General features: G+C 39.9%; 1 protein-coding gene across 5 annotated transcripts in view; it reads right to left on the reverse strand.

The window, feature by feature from the left end:
• Positions 1–19,596, reverse strand: part of MORC2 (MORC family CW-type zinc finger 2) — a 41,910-nt gene extending 22,314 nt beyond the window's left edge. For 3 of the 5 annotated variants that reach the window (XM_037052530.1, XM_037052529.1, XM_037052528.1), the window contains exons 1-5: positions 17,713–19,596; positions 10,664–10,717; positions 8,755–8,789; positions 3,210–3,278; positions 2,587–2,677 (exon numbers count right to left, since the gene is read on the reverse strand). In XM_037052530.1, the coding sequence (XP_036908425.1) occupies positions 2,587–2,677; positions 3,210–3,278; positions 8,755–8,789; positions 10,664–10,717; positions 17,713–17,780 (317 nt within the window). In that variant the 5' untranslated portion in view covers positions 17,781–19,596. Of the gene's footprint in view, positions 1–2,586; positions 2,678–3,209; positions 3,279–5,095; positions 5,763–5,847; positions 6,003–8,754; positions 8,790–10,663; positions 10,718–17,712 lie in introns of those variants that run through there. The other 2 variants (XM_037052531.1, XM_037052532.1) reach the window with 2 other exon arrangements.

The raw sequence follows: 19,596 nt of genomic DNA on the forward strand, positions 1-19,596 counted from the left end.
GTCTTTTGCAAAGCTTATTCTTGCCTAAATTTGGCAAAAACTCTCAATTTGTGCCTCTTTCATCCCACTGTCTTTGAACATGACCTTGGAGGCTGAATAGCAACAACCCTGAAATGCCATCTTTCTGCTGGCTTCCCTGCTTCTCAGCCCTATTCCCACCACAAATCACTTCCTCCTAAAACTCTTTTTGAAATTCTGAATTGGTTTCAAAATAAATTCACTATGAACACCAGATGGCTCCATCTCAATGGATCCTTTATAAAAGTTGTTCTACTACAAATATGGTAATGACAACACCTTCAGCTTCTGTATGCTTTCCTTCCCAGTTTTCTAAGCTTTCAGTCACATTTTATTTGCTGATAAAACTTCCTCTGTAAGAAAGAATACCAGAGATGAGAATCCTGTTTTTTAGATTAGAAAATAGATATTCGGAGAGATCAAATGGTTTACCTGAGGCCAGAGAACCGGTAAGACAGACAGGAGAAACCTGGCCTACAGTCAAGGCAGTGTTTCTTATACCACAATGACTCTGGAGGACCTCAGTTATTGAGGACTTACCTGGCCCACACCAGAATCGCCTACGGAACCTATGAAAAACACAGATTCCTAGGCCCTGCCTGAGACCCAGTGATTTAGGTCAGGAATCTGACATGGAAAGATCAAAGAAAGAGAAATTAAAAAAGAGGCTAGCCCTGCCCTGGCTGGCGTAGCTCAGTGGATTGAGTGTGGGCCTGGGAACAAGACGATCGTGGTTCAATTCCCACTCAGGGCACACGCCTGGGTTGCAGGCCAGTTCCCGGCAGGGGACACACCAAAGGCAACCATACATTGATATTTCTCTCCCTCTCTCCTTCCCTTCCCCTCTAAAGATAAATAAAATCTTTAAAAAAAAAAAAGAGGCTAGCCCTGTCTGGTATGGNTGAGTGTGGGCCTGGGAACAAGACGATCGTGGTTCAATTCCCACTCAGGGCACACGCCTGGGTTGCAGGCCAGTTCCCGGCAGGGGACACACCAAAGGCAACCATACATTGATATTTCTCTCCCTCTCTCCTTCCCTTCCCCTCTAAAGATAAATAAATAAAATCTTTAAAAAAAAAAAAAAGAGGCTAGCCCTGTCTGGTATGGCTCAGTGGACTGAGCACCAGCCTGTGAATTGAATGGTCACTGGTTTGATTCCCAGTCAGGGCACATGCCTGGGTTGCAGGCCAGGTCCCAGTTGGGGGTGTGTGAGAGGCAACCCATTAATATATCTCTTGCATGTTTCTCTCCCTCTCTCACTCTCTTCTCCTCTCTCTAAAAGTAAATAAGTAAAATCTTAAAAAAAAAGAGGCTAGAACCTGGCTAGGGCTCTCACAGCAATGATAACATTTAATCCTTAACCTACTGGGTATGTATCATAATTTCAATTTATAGAAGAGAAAGCTGAGGCTCAAAGAAGTAATTAAGGGGTTGAGGTGAGATTTGAACTTTAGTTTCTGACTTAAATGAGACGAACAGCTCTGATTCTGCCTTCAGAAACCCCTCGTTCATATCTCTGCTCTACACTTGGACAATTTTTATGTTTTTAGGCAAATCACTTCACCCCTAAAAACCTCACTTTCCTCATCTGAAAATGAGAATAAAAGTACTTACAACTCATAGGACCACAGTGAAGATTAAACAAAATCATTCAAGTAAAGTTTTTAGCACAGTACCTGGCACATGGTAAGTGCCTATTATTACCATTTGGTTCCTGCCCTGAGAGACAAATTGAAAAGCCCAGGAACCAGGTCCCCAATGTCACTTTCCTTCAAAGCAGGCTCCATGTAAGGGACAACTGATGCTGTTGACCACCACAGTCTAACAAACAAAACAACACGTTTCCACAGCAAAACTGGAAAATGTGACCTAGAACTCCATTTGTGCAAACTCCAATTCCACTAAATCTTATTCCATTCAAAGGTATGTACAGCTGGAAGTGAGCATTTCAGAAATAGAAACCTTCCTCTTGGGGCTTCAGTCAAAACCAGAACAACACATTCCAAACACAAAACAAGTGGGAACCAAGGGCTGAGAAAAGAAGTCCCAAGGATTTAAAGACATTAGGTAGGTCCCTGCTACAGGACCTGGCTGGGTATGAGAGTGGAGACCATGTCCTCCGAGAGGGGAGGGTGTGGATCTCTCCAACTCACCCTGGACCTCAGTGCCTACCACAAAATGTGGTCTGTGGCAGATGCTCAGGGAACACTGCTACGCCATGAAGCAACACCACTATCAGATACATACCAACCCCCCAAAACTATCACTCAATACCTCAACCACGGGGTAAAATAACAATTTCAACAGGACGAGAGGTGCTGTACCAGAACACAGTGCCAAGAGAAAAGCTTCTCCCACCCCAACTAGTTCTGGACACTCATACTTTTCAATCTGTGAAGTACACTAGGCTGAACAACAGTAAGTCCCCGACTACTCCTTTTTAACTTGCCTTCTGCTCCAGAGTTACAGTGATACAGACAAGGAAGAGGAAAGTTTTCATGGGACAGAAACAGGAGAGTGTCCCTTGATTTTGTTTTGAGTCCTGTGACAGGCTTCTAGTATACTTACGATTTTAACCCATTCCCGTACTGCCCAATCTGCGTGGACTCAGGCGTTCGTTTGGCTGACTTCCCAAACTGGATCACACTGGCAGCATCGCCTGAAGTGACAGGCATAGGAGAGTGAAAAGTTTGCATGTCTTTCTCAGGCTCCTCAAAAATGAAGGTCTGAGCCTTGCTAACCAAAGCAGGGCTATGTGTCTAGTGAAAACCTTCGTCCAAGGAAATTCACAACCATGAGGCAACTGGACAGAACCCATGACTAGCCTGTCAGTTTAAGTTTAGCCATGACTATAGCCATGTTCCGTTACCCAAACACAGTAATAAGGCTTGAGGCTAGGAGAGGGGGTCCTATAGTTTTGGCTCAAGGATGTTGTGCAAGCTGGCACATATAATGTCAAAAGACAGACAATGTGACTGATTCAGGCTACCATTCAGATGCTATCTCCCACGCTAAGACAAGACCTCATAAATCCACTAGTGGAAATAAGCCTGAGATGTTGCAACAGACTCTTCTCTCTCTGGGTAGATCTTCAAGTCACAAAAGTGAGGCAACAAAAACAGAAGTTAATACAGTAAGTAGTTTATAAAAATGTTTATGGTACATCCTCTCCCAAATAAGCAATCACTTACTTGAATCCATTCCTGCTCCATCATCCAAAAAACAAAGCATAAATCCTCCTCGAAGATCCTCTCGTCTTTCTGTAAAAGCAAAGGCTGCCATTACTGGGCGGTTACCCTCCAGATAGCAGCAACATGGGTATAATCAAAAGGTGGATCAATGTGAAGGTTAGTCCACAAAAGTGAGGTAAACCTAGCTTCCCCTTGTAACAGACCTAACTAGCGTGAGTTAAACATCAGATGGAAATTCCCAAAGCTTCTCCAATAATTTCTAGTTCATGACAAAGCTTGAGAGACTGTATATAGAGGACAAGGAATACCTGGCCCAGCACCTAGGACCACTGAATAGATATGTATTTCACACATACCTCAACCATCCCTCTGCCTGTCTCCACCTTGATTACATCCACCACTACTTTCTACTGTGAAGCCCAAGCCACTTAAGTACTCCCACTACTGCCTGCTATACCTGCTCAAATCCAACAAGGAATCTCCTTTCTGGGTTAGGTTCAGACAAAGTGATCAAGCCAGACACACTATGTGCATAGTGGTGGGTGGCAGCTGCTATCTATAATACAAATTATTAAGTCTCTATGTGACAATCCCCCACAGACTGCAGTTTCTGGGCTATCTGTATTCACCATCAAATCTCCAGATGGCTATGGGTCCTTGAAATGGCTCCTCTACCGAGAATTAAGATGGCACAAGGCAGTATAGTGAAAGCTGCCTGGTTCCCAGCTGGGTAAGCCTGACTACAAGAAGGAATAACCCTTTGAGGGTAAGTTAAAGAGCAGCCACGGCAGAGCTTCTCTGCCAACAGGAAGGAGCACAACAGACTGTGACTGCCATTCCAGTGAGTACAAGACACTCTCCTTTTAGCAGCTGTCTTTTGCAGAGGCAAGTGGTTACTCAGAGTAGTCTGGGTCATGTCATGAACACTGGAGAAGATTCCCAAATAGGGCAAGGCCCATACTAGAGTTTCCAAGGTACCTTTTGACCCAATGATGAGGACTAGGTAGGCAAAGGAGAAACAGCAGAGGCCTTGGAATCAGAAGAGCACTTCTATTACAAGGGAGGTCTATGTAAGGTACTACAGGAACTCACCCAGGGCTGCTTTGAAGCCTAGTTCCTAACTAAAGAATTTCTGTTTTCCCTAAGCTGCAGTGCACCAACTTTATACTACTATTTAAGCTGAGGAATCTGTTTAAAATGCTCTATGTCCTCCCCTCATGCTAAAGATTCAAGTGAGTCATGACCCCCTTCTGTTAAACAGACTAGTTAATGTAATTTAAAATAGTATTTCAGAAGTATATATACCACAGATTTTCAAGTATCACTCAGCGTTCAGGAAGCTACACATTTTCAGCTTTGCTGAAACATTAGTAAGTGCTTCTTGAAAGTTAAAGAACAGAAACATTCCTGGGAGTATTACTGGTAGATAAGAAAATTTGTCCTTCTGACAGTGCCTCTTATCAGTCTAAGAAATCCAAATGAGATCTAGCAAGCAGGACCAAGTACAAGAAAAAAGTACATAAAGGTTCCAAAGTTCATTCTAGAGGTAGTAGAGTGTCATATAGAGACTCAAACTAAGTCAGGTACAGATTATGGTAAAAATGTTCTAAATCTAGCCAAGAGTCATTATGCTACACACTTCAGCCATAAACTGTACATGCAGACACTGCTTTGGGACCTAGAAATTGGTTCGAACCAAGTGCATCTGAAAAGTCCCCAAGGACCACTGGTGGTATTTCTTGAATGCTATGTAGGAAGTTACTTTTAGACCCTTTTGTTTCTTTAACATGACTTGCAAACATCACTAAACAATGGGTCTGAGATTCCTTTCTTGTTCAAGGACTTCATTTCAAGAGTTTTCATTTGGTTTATGAAGTTAAACCCACCTGTGGAGGATCCTCCTAGCCATACGGTGACCTAGAGCCTGTAAGCTGCTGGTAGTGTCCAGATCCATGGTCACGTGCAATACTTCAGGGCCAAAAGAAACTAGCCAACACAGCAATGACTTCTTCAACTTTGCAAACAGGCAGTGTGGCATCTTTACCTAGCTACAATGTTTATCTCCACCACTTGTTTATTTGATGAATATTTACTGAGCACTCCCTTTGCGCCTGACTCTGGTGAAGATAACAGCAGTAAACAACGAAGACGTGAGCATTGCCTTCATGGAGCTTATAGTCTAACGGATGCTACACTGTAGCAAATCCAGTGAACAGGAGGATTTACGCAGAAGGAGACTAAGGAATATCAGCTACAGCAAAATGTAGTTTGCTCTAACTGAAAGCTTATTAAAGATTCTGGGGTCCACCCTAGACAGTCTGATTGTGTGGGTCTGAGGTGGTACCTGAGAGTTTGCCTTTCTAACATGCTCCCACATGATCCCAATACTGTCCATCAGCGGACCACTCAAGAATAACTGAGCTAGAGCAAGAACTACAAGGTTTCCTGCTCAAAATTATCTCCCCAGACATTCCACAAGTTAGAGATACATTCCTAACACCTAGTATTTACTTTAATCAGTCAATCAAGTGATATCAGAAGCCTCCAAGGAAAAGATTTTGATGAAAGGGGGAAGAGGGGTTCTAGACAGAGGAGAGTCTACGTAGCTGGGGGTTGTATGCTCCCCCTCTCGTCATACAAAGCCAAACTGTCTTCTTTGAGTTGTGCTTCAGATCCTGGCAGCAGCTATGTAAGATTATCAGAGCCAGTTTGGAAGGCTATACATCTAAGATTCCCCCAACATGGCCAAGTCTGGCTTCTCCAAATTAGCCTCACATCTCTCCACCAACTCCACTGAAAAGACAGCAAAAAGAAAGAAATGAAAGGATGTAAGATGCAACTATAAGTCAAAAGTGAGAAAAGATAAAATACTGTTTTCTTTAGCAGAGATTGTAATGAAATGACTTCCAAGTTCTTGACTGTACTTTGCAATCTATTTGAACAGTATTTGTTTCAGTTACATTTGCTCCCACTAATTTTCCACTTACTAAGCACTGATCTGACCTCACAGAAGAGATTTTTGAGGGGTGGAACTCCCTACCTAACCAAGGAAGTCAAGAAGTAAAAACACAGTCTACCTCTATAAGCACCTTATTGTCTGGCCCCATATAATAGGAATACTTTGGGTAAGTGAACACCTCTACACTTTGACAGTCTGGTTCCTTTCTCACCCTTCTTAGCTTTATCTTTTTAATTATCATTTTTAAAAAAATCCTCAACCAAGGACATGCTTATTGATTTTATGCAGGGGAAGGGAGGGAGAGAGAGGAGAGAAATGCCAATCAGCTGTCTCTTATACTTACCCAACAAGGAGTTGGAGACTGAACCCACAACCTAGGTCTGTGCCCTGACTGGGAACTGAACCCACAAGCTTTTCGTTTGTGGGACAACGCTCCAACCAACTGAGCCACACCCACCAAGGCACCCTTCTTAAGTTTAAATACAATCTTCTAAAAAGTGACTTTATGGTAAATTGAAACTACATATTATATTTGAAGGAACTGCCAAGTTCAGGATCAATCTAGTTTCAAAATGGGAGATAGGAAAATACTGCCCCCCAAAAAACTTTATGCTGTAGACACATCTTGGAAATATTGCAGGTTCAGTACCAGACCAATCAATAAAGCAAGATATAATCTTCTAGCTAGTGGAGGATCTTGCCTTGAACTTGTAAAAAGTGCAACATCTGTGAGGCACAATAAAGTGAGGCACAATAAAGTAAGATGCACCTATATTAGATATTACTAATTATATTATTTTACTTGTAAAATGAGGTTGCTTTTATTCCTCCCATAGAAAAGTATGAAGTCAAGGACACTTCAGCCAAGACTCCCAATCTTAAGAGTAAATCATGTCTTTTTCCAAAATGCTATAGTGCTTAGCGTTCCTATCATACCATTGAATCCTTAACTACCTTACTGTTATCTAATTCTCTATAGAGTGTTGTCTGTCCAATCTCATTCTCTCTAGACTCCTCCTAAAGCTAAACAGAAGTAGCACTGAGCACAGAATAAATGGGCACTCAGCCTTTTGTTCATTTAAATTGAAATCTAACTGTTCTGCTGCATTCTCAGTGTCAAGGACTAAATTTCTTTGTTGAAATTCACCTACCAAAGGTGAGAGAGAAGGGAGCAGAGATTATCTTTTTTCAAAAGCACCTTCCAAAAAGACATGGTTATGATGATTTGTCCCTTCAATGTCTCTTGGAGTATGGGCTCATTCTCTGCTCTGCCATTGTGCAATGATTAAAATAGCCACCACTTCTTTCAGAGGTAGCTGTAATTACTCCTCAATAAAGTACACTAAGTTGTAAGATACACATTGGCACCTCCATGTGGCCTGAGGGTTTAGTAACCATCTTCTAATGGTCTGCTGTGCCCCTTTTTCCTATTAGCTTCTTCTAAAAATAAAGGAGTCTTATTTTCACCTCTCTGGAAGAGCCTTTTAAACAAAAGGCTTTTGGAAATTAGGCAGTATAGAAAATATACTGCTTATATAGGAAGTATAGCTGTTCTGAAGATTGTCTTTACTCAGAAGTATATCAGGCATGAGAAATTCGTATCTGGGGAGATTCTTCGTATTATATTAAATTGGAGTTTCTAATAATTACTTCTTAGTTGTGTGCTTGTTACCATTTATCAAAGGGATCTATGAAGAAAAGGAATTATCTGGTAACTGTATATTTCCATAACATTCAAATTGTCTTAGAAGCTAGTCAATGTTATTCAAGAGATTACCTCAAACATTTCAGAGGACTTCAGAAGTCCTCTGAAAAACAGATCATGCTATCCAAACTGGGTTTAAAAGCTATCTTCTTCCTCTATTTGGCTTTCAGATTTTAAGCATTCAAACAACCAAAAAGAAGTACTAGTACAAACACTGAACAATCAGCAAACTGCTAAAAAAAAAAAAAGCCACTGATAATGACTAAGAATTATTCTACTGTTGCACCCCCTCTTACTGTCAAACAGCCAATTAAATAAGCAAATAGTACATGCTTCAGTATCTAAATTCAAAGCACAGCAGCCCTCCTTCCTACCTGACACCTGTTTGGGAACATTTCCCTGCAAACCTCAGTGCCAACCCTGTTACTCAGATGTTTTATGCAATGGATACCAGCAACTCTACAAGATGAGACTGCTCTTCAACACAGCTGCAGGAGAAACTGGACTCACACAAGCTCTCTCTTTGGCAGCAGGTACCACAAACCTGTTCACCTGCTAAGTTCAACCAGTAAAATCACTGGTAATTGGTATTACACTCCCCACTACTCTATTCTACCATCCCCATAAATCCTTGGGTGGCTATTTGAATAGATCTATAGATCTGGTCACCCTGTATTAGTTTCTTTACACCAACATTCTTGGTTTCTATTATTATCCATGCCTAACCAGGGCTATCCTGTTTCTGCCTAAGACCTAAAGTGACTGTGCCATACCCTGAGGCTCCAAAAACCAGTTATTTCCTATTCATTTCTTCTTACGCACAGCAATGAATACATTAAAAGGAACTGGGCACTAGAAGAAAAAAGTGACATCCATCTTACCTGCATAAATATCTATTCTGGTGGCATCAGCATCTCTGCAAAATTAAAAGGGAAAAAATTAAAATCTGAAGTATCAGCAATAAATATGCATAGTTTTTCAAGTAGGACGGGTACTATTTTAGTCTACTTTCAGGAATTCAGACAGTCATTCAACATACATTAAAGCTATACATTTTACACTTCTGGAGCTCCAAATTATTTAAAATAACCACATGACACATAGAGCCTAGATATGTATTAGTGAAAACATCTAGAAGTAAAAACATTCCTCTTTAGATGTTAAGAACTGACTTCAGTCTATGTTCCTCAATTACAATCATGAAAAAATGTTCCAATAACTTCTCCATTTTTCCTTCTCAACAAGAGATTGAGAAAAAAGAAAAACAATAACCTGCCACAAAGCTTACGAAAAATCAAGTCTCATGATACACGCACTACAGTCAGCAGACTGACTCACGAGCCCATAACCTTATCCTCCCTAACACTGAAAGAAAGTTGAGGTACCCCATTATAGTCTAGCCATCAACTGAAACACAAGTTCTGTTGCTAATCACCAGTTGCCCATAGCTGTGGCTTTCTAAATCATCCCAATAGATTCGGTGGAGGAATGTTCAAGCTTAATGCAAAATTTAATGCAGATTCATTGCTCTACTCGCTCAGTCATTTTGAATGCAATGGCCACACAGTACACATGCTCACTCAAAAGGCATCTAGTGCCCATACTGATTAGTACAGTGAAGTCGTCATCGTTCACACATGAGCATTCCAGTCCACTCTCCTTGGCTGCCAGGCTACATCAATGTTGTGCAAACTGTTCTCATATTGACAATGGCTGGAATTTTTCTGGACAGACCTCGTACTCCCATGAATAATCGAGTTAAAAGTAACAATAGTAGAGGTTCACAGTATAAACAAAGGCAGACAGAAAATTATCAGCAAACTCAACAGCTGGCAATCTATTTAAAACTATTTCTAGCCTTGACTGGTGTGGCTCAGTGGATGGGACATTGTCCCCTCAGACCAAATGTCTCAGGGGTTTGATTTCCCCGGTTTGACTCCCAGTCAGGACACGTCTGGGTTGTGAGTCAGGTCCCCAACTGGGGCATGCGAGAGGCAACTGAATGATGTTTCTCTTCTCTTTCTGTCTCCCTATCTCTCTCTTTAAAAATAAACAAAACCTTTAAAAACAAAGTACTTTGTTAACTCTTTCCCTCTTCTTCATTAGTCATCAATACCTAGTCAATAAACAATGTCTAAATTTTATGTTTACATTCAGAAACAAGACAAACAACACAATATAAACAGAATCTTGCTTAGATTTTTTTTTTGCTTATCTTTGAACCAACTTAAACTTTTCAGTCTTACACAGTAACATTTATATCCTTCCATTACCAAGAAGAATTCAGTATAACACAGTGCTACAGAATGATTTCTTTCAGCACAGCTGCTAACAATGGAAAATGCTTTGATAAACTGCAGTCACCTGACAACAAAATATACAGTTTGGAAAGACACAGAACTGTGATATACTTTTAAAGACATTAGATGCTATACTCTTCTCATAATTCAAATTAAACCAGAGCTTATCTGTCTCATTAATTTGATTCCTAAATTTCTATCTTAATTGTTTTACAATTATCTTGCTGTAATACACAAGGGAAAGTAGCTATAGAGGTTATAGGTTCATTATTTTTATGCTGGAACACAAAGCAATGAATGAATTAAAGTTAATCAAATAAAGTGGAAATATCAACTAATGTGCTATTAAAAGTAGTCTTTTGGGTAACAGGCCTCTCAGGAGTGAGTTACAGCTGTTACAGATTTGCCTTCCTCCCATGTCTTCACAGCAAAGGTCACAACCACCCAAAAAAGTCTTCAAGCACAGACTGTATGCCCAAAAACTACATACCTTGCATTATCAACCAGTTCAGCAAGAGCACCAAACAAGAATTCATGAGTGGTTCTGAAATGATAAACACTAAGAGTCAGCAAAAGAATTATGGGATTGAACTAGGAATCCTAATAAAAAGTCAAGGTTACAAAATATTATGTTTGTTGGAAAAAATCTAAAATCACCATTTGCATCATCAATTTATAGAACCGAAACTTAAACTTCTCCACCATTCGCTCATTAATAGCGAATTAATTCGGAGATTAATACTTAATCTCCCTTTAAGTATTAATCTATCAAGTCCTGGTATCTACACAGAAATGTTTATTCTTGTTATGTTGAAAAATTTACTCCAAAGTGTTAAAAATATTCTTATGTGTACTATCGCTAAAAAGCAGTGTTTTTCACTTCTCATATCCTGCCTAGAAAAAATGCCCACAATTTGTTTTTCATTGCCTTAACCAGCTATTCTACATATCTCAAAACACAGTCAATGGACAACTTATTAGCAATTTGCTTTACTAATATCTGTGTATGATCTACTGGTGAAAGAAGAAAATCCATTTACTGTTGTGCAATTTATAAGCAAATATATTCCATTTGAAAGTGGAGAAATAGGAGAGAGAAATCCTTGACTTTCTTGACCTTCTTTTATTCTGGCTAAAAGTAGAGCTTTTTCACACCTTAAGGGAATGCAAGACCCTTTCGAACAATTCCTCCTAGGAAAACAAGAGCATGATATGATATTGGGACTGCTGTTGAAGTTAACCACTTCTAAGAGAGAAGCTAATGGTCATGTGCTTGGAGAAGATGCTCAAAGTTTGGGTTGGGTTACCATGGTATTCAGAATTCGATAAAACTGATATTTATATATAATATTTATCCGTACAATTCTCCTTGTATTTAAACTCTCTTCAATTTCCTGTAATAGTCTTCATTAGACATAAAAGTAGGATGTCCACCTAGAACCACCAAGAAAACACTAACTTTGGATTAGGAAAAATCATTAACACACATAATGCATTACCCTCATCAAGTTTTCAAAAATAACCAAATTATTACAGCTGATTTTGTTTCTGTATAAAAAGTTTCACCCAATAGATAAACTGAAATTTTCTAAAAATTAAAAATATGTATACCAATACTAAATAATCAGCATGTAGGGTGTAAAATGTTTGTTTATCAAATAAATACTCAAAACTACACTGTCAGAAAATTTTCACAAACGCAAATTTTGAATTAAAACTAATAGTTCTGGGAATTTTAGGAAGAACTTTTCCATGAGATCAGTGAATATGTTGCTAATCCAAAGGTGACACCAATAAATAAGTTTTAACAAAAAGAAGAAAAATTTCTCTCCAATTCAACTAAAAAATAAAGCTCAAAATGTTCTAAAATCAAATTCTCAATTATTTTACATAAAAAACCCACTGTTTCTAAGAGAAAAAACCTGCATAAAACACCTGTATCTTTCATTACTAAAAATATTTAAGTCTCTAAGGCCCTGGCCAGGTAGCTAAGTTGGTAAGAGCATCATCCCCATATGCCAAGGCTACAGGTTTGATCCCTGGTCAGGGTACATACAAGAATCAACTAATAAATGCATAACTAAATGGAACAACAAATCGATGTTTCTTTCTCCCTCTCTCCCTTCTCTCTCTTTCTAAAAATCAATAAATAAAAAAACTAAAAAATATTTAAGCCTCTAGAGTCATATTAAATTCTTCAAATTATCAACTGAAATACAAATAAGTATTCTGAAATTATTCCACTAAAAAGTAAGCTAGAAAACTAATCTGATTTGTTTAAAGTAACATAAGTTAAAAATAAATCTAACATTTGCTCTCAAGCTTTCAACCAGTTATTTCCCTGACTTATAACTGATTTAGAAACTTATGAATGAAATTAGTTTTTTAATGTTCTAAATTTTTTAAATTTTGAGCACTGTTACATAAAAATATAACTGTTTCAATACTTCTTATCTCAGTAAGAATTAGCACTTTAACTTCAGTCAAGAAATCTCAGACACATAGCTCCTGAAAACAAAAAAACAAGAATAATAAAAATGAAACTACAATTTGTAAGCAGAAATCTCTGGATTAATAAATTACAGAATGAAGAATCTGGCCTTTGGTCATGAGAATGGCAAATATGAATAATCTAGAAAACTAATTCTGATAGCCTTTGCCATCAGAGCAAAGAAATGAAAAATAGTAACAGCAACTGCTTCTCAGGAATACATATTTCTGATATTCATATAAAAAACGCAACATTTAGAATTCAATAGTAAGATCTCAAAAGAGAAAGTACAAACTATCTCTGGCTAAGTTTTCACTACTTCCTATACAATGTTTAGAAATGTGCCTTATACCTTTAGAATTAAAAATAAACATTCCAAATAGTTTTCCTTGTTCCACACAGTATTAATGCTGTTCCACACAGTATCAATGCTGTTCCACACTTACATATTTCAGATAAATTAACAGGCATCTTTAAAATGTAACTAAGGGGGCCCTGGCCGGTGTGGCTCAGTTGGTTGGAGCATCAGCCAGTAAACCAAAAAGGTCATAGGTTAGACCCAGTAAGGGCAAATGCAGAGGTGGCGGTTCAGTCCCCAGATCAGGCACGTGCAAGAAGCAGCCAATCAATATTTCCCTCTCACATTGATGTTTCTCTCCTCCTCTTTTCCCTCTCTTCCCTTCTAAAAAAAAAAAAGGAAAAAAAGAAAGAAAGAAAGAAAAGAAAAAGAAGAAAAAAACTGTAATGGGTATTTTTGTGATGTATACTGTTACATCATAAAAGGGACCGACCTTTTGTGACAACTGTTGATAAGAGATAACACTCAAAATCTTCTCCAGTCCTCCAAATGATTAAGGATCCTACTAACGAATTTTTAAGCTGGAGTTCTAAATACCTCTTAAAATGGTAGGAACCAAAAATGTAACAACTGCACAAGTTCTCCCTTTTTTTTCAAATAATATTCAAAGAGATGCACTCATTTCTAGTTAGTATCTGAGATACATATATTTGAATAACTATCCAAGGAAATTCTTCAAAGACCCAACAACTCCTTGTTTGTGACCCAAGAAAAATCTACCATCTGGAAACACAAATATTTTAACAAACTCTACTTTGAACTGATCAAGGCTTTTATATCGTTTGTGCTGCAAAAAAACTGTTTTGCAGCTCAACATTTCCAGTGAAAAATTCACATGTAAATATATTTATTATGTAAGGAAATGGTCTCCCAATTCATATTCAGCCTGAATTTAAATGAGCTGAGCTCTTGGATATGTTGACAATTAATTAATTGCCCTAATCGATAAAAAATAAAACTGAAAAAATACTAGAGCAACCATTTACATTCATACTTTTAATATAATTAGAGTAAAAACCCACATTTCAACAGAATTATGTCATAAGAAATATCTCTGAAGTTAACAAACCATATTCCTCCATATTCACTTTATGGATAAAACAAACCAAAAATACCAACAGCGAAGATAAAAATTATTAAATGTGCAAAAAGGAACAGACACAGAAAGCAGACATGTTATACTTCAGCATCCTGCTCTATCAGTAATGCTTAGCATTACTGCAAAGAGTGACTTAAGACATGTATCTTATGCCAAAGTAACATTACCACCAACACTACACTTAGATTGCTCATGAACTGTTTTTACTATCAGTCACAAAACCCGCCACCAAAGAGCAATAACAGCATAAAATTCCTTTTATCTACAAACTTTAGCCCTGGCTGGTGTGGCTCAATGGATTGAGTGCTGGACTGCAAAGGAAAGGGTCGCCAGCTGGAGTCCTAGTCAGAGCACGTGCCATGGTTGCAGGCCAGGTCCCCAGTGTGGGACAAGCGAGAGGCAACCACACATTGCTGTTTCTTTCCCTCTTTTTCCCTCCCTTTCCCTTTCTCTAAAAATAAATAAATAAAATCTTAAAAATAAAAACTCCTAGAATATCCAGTATTAAAAGAAATTATCCTAAGACTTTCATGTTATCCTGAGAATTTCCCATGTCTGCTTTAAACCTTAATGCTAATGGAAACCAAGAGAATAACTATCAGTAGTTACCACTGATCTAATATAAAAAAAATACAAAAAAAACCCCAGATATTCACTGTCTATAACAGATGGGCCAGAATCTACTAGGAATTTACCTGCCTAATGACTAGCACCAAAGAGCAAATTGCTACCATGCTTTCAACTTTTGGTTTATATAAGCTATGTTATAAACAGAATAATCATCACCATCTATTCAATGTTTACCATGTACCATATAAGAGCTAATTATTTTATAAACATTACTTTACATAGTACTCAGAAACACTGTCAAATTAGTCCCATTTTACAAATGAAGAAACTGAGGATCAGAGAAGTTGACCTCTGCCCAAGAACACAGCCAAGAAGCAATCAAATCCAAGCTTGGTATGCTCCCAAGCCCATGACCTTTCCAGTGCATCACACTGATTTCCACACTTTCCAGGCTGGGCTCTGCTTACAATTCTCCATTACCTAGAAGGTAAGGAAAAGGCGATTTCTTTTCATAATTAACAACATGGCGTATATTGCAGATGCCAGACACCCTAAAGTGATCTTTTTAACATAGCAGAACAAAGGAGAAGGTATTGTAAGACAAATTTTCCCTTCTCTGAAGGTGACATTGCACCACTTATTACAGAGGATATATATCTACCATCATTAAGAGTACCAAGTCACATCAAGAAAATTTAAGGCCCTGGTCAAGTACTCAGGGGAATTACAGAATCATCCTGATATGTGGTTTTGAGTTTGATCCCCAGTAAGGACACATACAAGAAATAATATATGAATGCGTAAGTGGTACAACAAATCAACGTTTCTCTCTCTTGCTTGCTTTTCCTCTCTCTACAATCAAACAAAAAGAAGGAAAATTTAAAATTGTTTCCTCTAGAAGTGAGCTTCCGGTCAGGTCACCATATTAAAGAAATCTCTAAATTAGTTATAAACCAGGAACTTACTTTATCTTGTCATTCTAGGGTTCATATTTTCTTCAGGCACAACTGGGGATATTTAAAAGTAGACTAATTCAATTGTGTAACCCAAATATTACAGAGCTTCCAAAATGCTACAACCAACCCTCAAAGTTCTATGCAAGCAGGTGATTTCAGTTCAACATCGGTAAAGAAAATTCTCCATTAGCACTTTAAAGAAGTGATTTACCTGAGGTTCAATTCTTCACTTTGGCTGTGTCCACCTAATGTTAAGCTATAAAATAGCAGAACAAGCAGAGAGAAATATCCCCAAATCCTCAAACTAGAGGCTTGCTGAGATAAAATTGAAGACTTTTAAAGTGAGAAGCCGTGGCCAGAGAGCTCATTTGGTTAAAGCACCATCCCACCACAACCCAAGGTTGCAAGTTTGATACCTAGTTGGGGTACATGCAGGAATCAACCAATGAATGCATGGACGAATGGAACAAATTGATATTTCTCCCCCTCTCTCTAAAATCAATTAAAAATAATAATAAAGCAGTAAGTAAACCCTTCTCTGCATAGACAAGGAAAAAAGTCCTTAAATGTAAAGCTGGGCCTCAGTTTCCTCACACATAAAATTGCAATAATTCCGCAGTGTTGCTATAAAGATGACTTTCAACCACGTTTTAAACAGTAACTGGCACCATCAATTATTGTTACTACTATTTTATAATCAAATAGTCTTTAAGAAAGCTGAAAAGAGAATCCAGTTTTTAAAGTCCTGTTCATGTTCTTCCAAGATTATTAAAGAGTCTACCACTCCAAATTTGGCTTCTCATTCCAAAGCACAATCATCTGTGAACATCTAGTGGTGAACATTCAACTGCTGATTCTTTATTTTTTTTAACTGTTGATTCTTAATATGACAGTTCAAACATAAAGAAGGAAAATTAAGGTTCTGCCCAAGGCTGTATTATAGTCAGCAACTTACCTAACTGGATTTCAGATTCACCATCTACAGCACAAGAATTTGCCTAAGTAACCTCTACACTACCTACTCAAACACACTAGTTCAATAAGCTTCCTACACAAAGCAAAATAAATCCAGGCTCTTAGTTTGGTAATTCATTTCACTTAAGAGAAATTTTATTTCCTTGATAGGAAAGATAACAAACAAAAAGTTACAGACATGATCACAGAAACTGAAAATTTAAGGGTTTTGGTTTTGTTTCTTAGTCCTTTCCCATGAAAGGATAAAAATTACTATACTATTGTTGAGTAATTCTCAGCCCTGAAAATGATTCTTCAAATCTTTGGGTCATCATTTAGGTGCTCATCACCTATCCACATCCTAAAATGTCAGGCTACTTACCTTGACCTCAAAAGTGACAAACGAAACGTATTAAAACATTAAGTAGGTACAATCACTTCCTTCCATGAGTGAGTGTAAGGGTTGACCCAGAAACACTGTAGACCAATGTGGAGTGAGGGTAATCTCTTCATGAACTAAAGAACCACGAACACTCTACGTGTTCTGAGATTTGCACACGTTTTGGGAATGGCTATTTAAATCATGGTTTTAAACAAGTTGCCATTTCCTGCTTAGCATATTAAAACTATGTTGGATGTGGGGATTAATTTCCCAGGAATATAAAGCCAACTGTTTGCTGGGGAAAAAATTTTTCTTCTAATAAGTTGACATTTAAATATCTTCATTCACTTTTTTCCTTGTTAGAAAGAATAAAACTTGTTATAACCAAACTGTTTTGGCTGTTGTTACTAAAAATATATATATACATATATACTAGGATAGTCCAACTTTTGGTGATCCAAAGAATAGTACTTGTTGGATTCCTAACAAACGCTTGAGAAAGAAGTTGATATAGTAACCTCAAAAAACTAGTTTGCATTTCATCAAATACATTTTGATCCAATAAATGGTCGTATTCTTCTGGATTAGCAAGAAATATTTCACTGATCTCAGTTCATCCAGCGATACATCCCCAAAGATGAAAAAACAAACTTTTCTGAGAAGAGGATTTCCACACTAGTATCAGGAAAGGAGTTATCAGTGACTACAGTGGCGCCTATAGGTACTTACGAATTTGTGTGCAGATATTCAAAGGTTAGCTGGGCTCGATTCAGACTGCTGTAATTTGTGAAAGCCATAAGTGCAGTGAGGTCCAGTCCTTTACCAACTAATGGATTACCTTAGAACGGAATAGATTGTCCAGGATTCCTCCCAAAGAGATTTGGTAATTATGTCTGTGCTCCTCACAATTAAACAAGATTACTGAGTACCTATCCAAAATATATCCAGATATCTAAAACTACAATTGATTTCTCCTGCAAGGTTTTTATCTTCTCAGACTGATGTAGTATCTCAAATAGAACTATGTCAATAAATCTGCGGTCTTAAAGAGCTTTGGCGTTAAGTTGTGATAGTTCAACGAATCGAAACGTGGATGATCTTTAAGTAGATGGTACGGAGTTGGCGGCTTTATTACTGCTCGATCTTCGTTTTCTTCGAGCCCTTTTTCGTTCTTCTAGAAAATTTAGCAATCCGGAAACTTACCAATCCGGAAACTTATCAACTTCCGTTATAAAACTGGACAATCACCCATGTCTTCGCCATCAATGATCCCAGGATCCTTAAAAAAGACAATAGACCGGCGACAGCGATGTGGAGTATATATGGCGATACTTCCGGCTTCACCAGCTCCCAACTGAAAGAGGTCTTAACCGCTGATGGCGGATTCCTGTTTTCCGAGCCCCGCCCCAGTCTCCCCGGCTCGTGGGTCAAATTACCTCACAAAGGCCCACTAAAAGGCCTCAGAATTAACCCGCCCAAATAACCCGCCCTCAAGAGGGCCGCGCGCCCCTCCCCCTCTCCTCAGCCTCTCAGGCCCTTCTCGGGCTTGTCCTCAGGAATAGGAGTCAGGCCCAGTTTTCAAAGCCCAGATCGAGGGCAATGGAGAGCGCAGTACCCAACCGGGCGTTGCCCAGCGATCACAGCTGCCTTTGTCCCTCCCCACGGAACTGGAACCCTATAACCGCAGCGCGTTCTTGGAACCATGTGCTGCCGCCTCCGCTGCCGCCGCCGCCAGCGCCGCCACGACACAAGCCGCCCGGGCGATGAATGAGATGATGACAGGACTCAGCACCACGAAATTGGGCTTTTAGGGCTGCTTCGCAGCCGCTTCCGCGGCCACCTCAGCCTCCGCTTTGTCTCCGCTAGCGCACACGAAACAGGCTGCCTCGCGCACTCCCCGACGCCCCAAACCCCCGCGAGGCCTCCGCGGCGCATTCAGCCAATCATAGAGCCCCAGGTCTTCCCACCCCCACCCTAAAACGATGTCCTCTGATTGGTTGACAGTGTGTCTCCACGTGACCGGATCTTGTTAGTTGGGTCCACCCTTGTCACGTGAGAGAACGCGCCTCTCTTCCTGCTTTCCTGACCCTCTCCGCCATTTAAAGAAACAGTACCGGGGGCGGGCCGAGCGACGCAGCCGGGACGGTAGCTGCAGAGCGGACCGGAGGAGCCATCTTGTCTCTTCGCCGGGGAGTCAGGCCCCTAATTCGAAGAAGCCCTGGCGCGCCCTCCCCCCCTCCCCGGTCTGGTAGGGCGAAGGAGCGGGCGCGCGGTCGATCGAGCGATCGGTTGGCGGCTCTTTCTCCTGCTCTGGCATCCAGCTCTTGGGGCGCAGGCCCGGCCGCCGCGGCGCGCGCCCGGTGGCCGTTGGCGCTCGCGCCGTGTCTTTCTTCTCGTACGCAGAACTCGGGCGGCGGCCTATGCGTTTGCGATTCGACGAGGAGTCGTCCGGGTGGTCGGCGGTGGCGGGCAACTGCTCCGCCCCGCTCCCGGGGAGGCGGCGGCGGGATTTGGCGCGTCCGGGGAAGCGGGGGTGGCCGGGGCGGGCCTGGAGGCCTGGCGCCACCCTTCGGGGCCTGCAAGGACCCAGTTGGAGGCACAGGAAGGTGCTGG

Source organism: Sturnira hondurensis, unplaced genomic scaffold (assembly GCF_014824575.4).
Source record: "Sturnira hondurensis isolate 20B ecotype Veracruz unplaced genomic scaffold, ASM1482457v3 Scaffold0007406, whole genome shotgun sequence".
NCBI classification, from domain to species: domain Eukaryota; kingdom Metazoa; phylum Chordata; class Mammalia; order Chiroptera; family Phyllostomidae; genus Sturnira; species Sturnira hondurensis.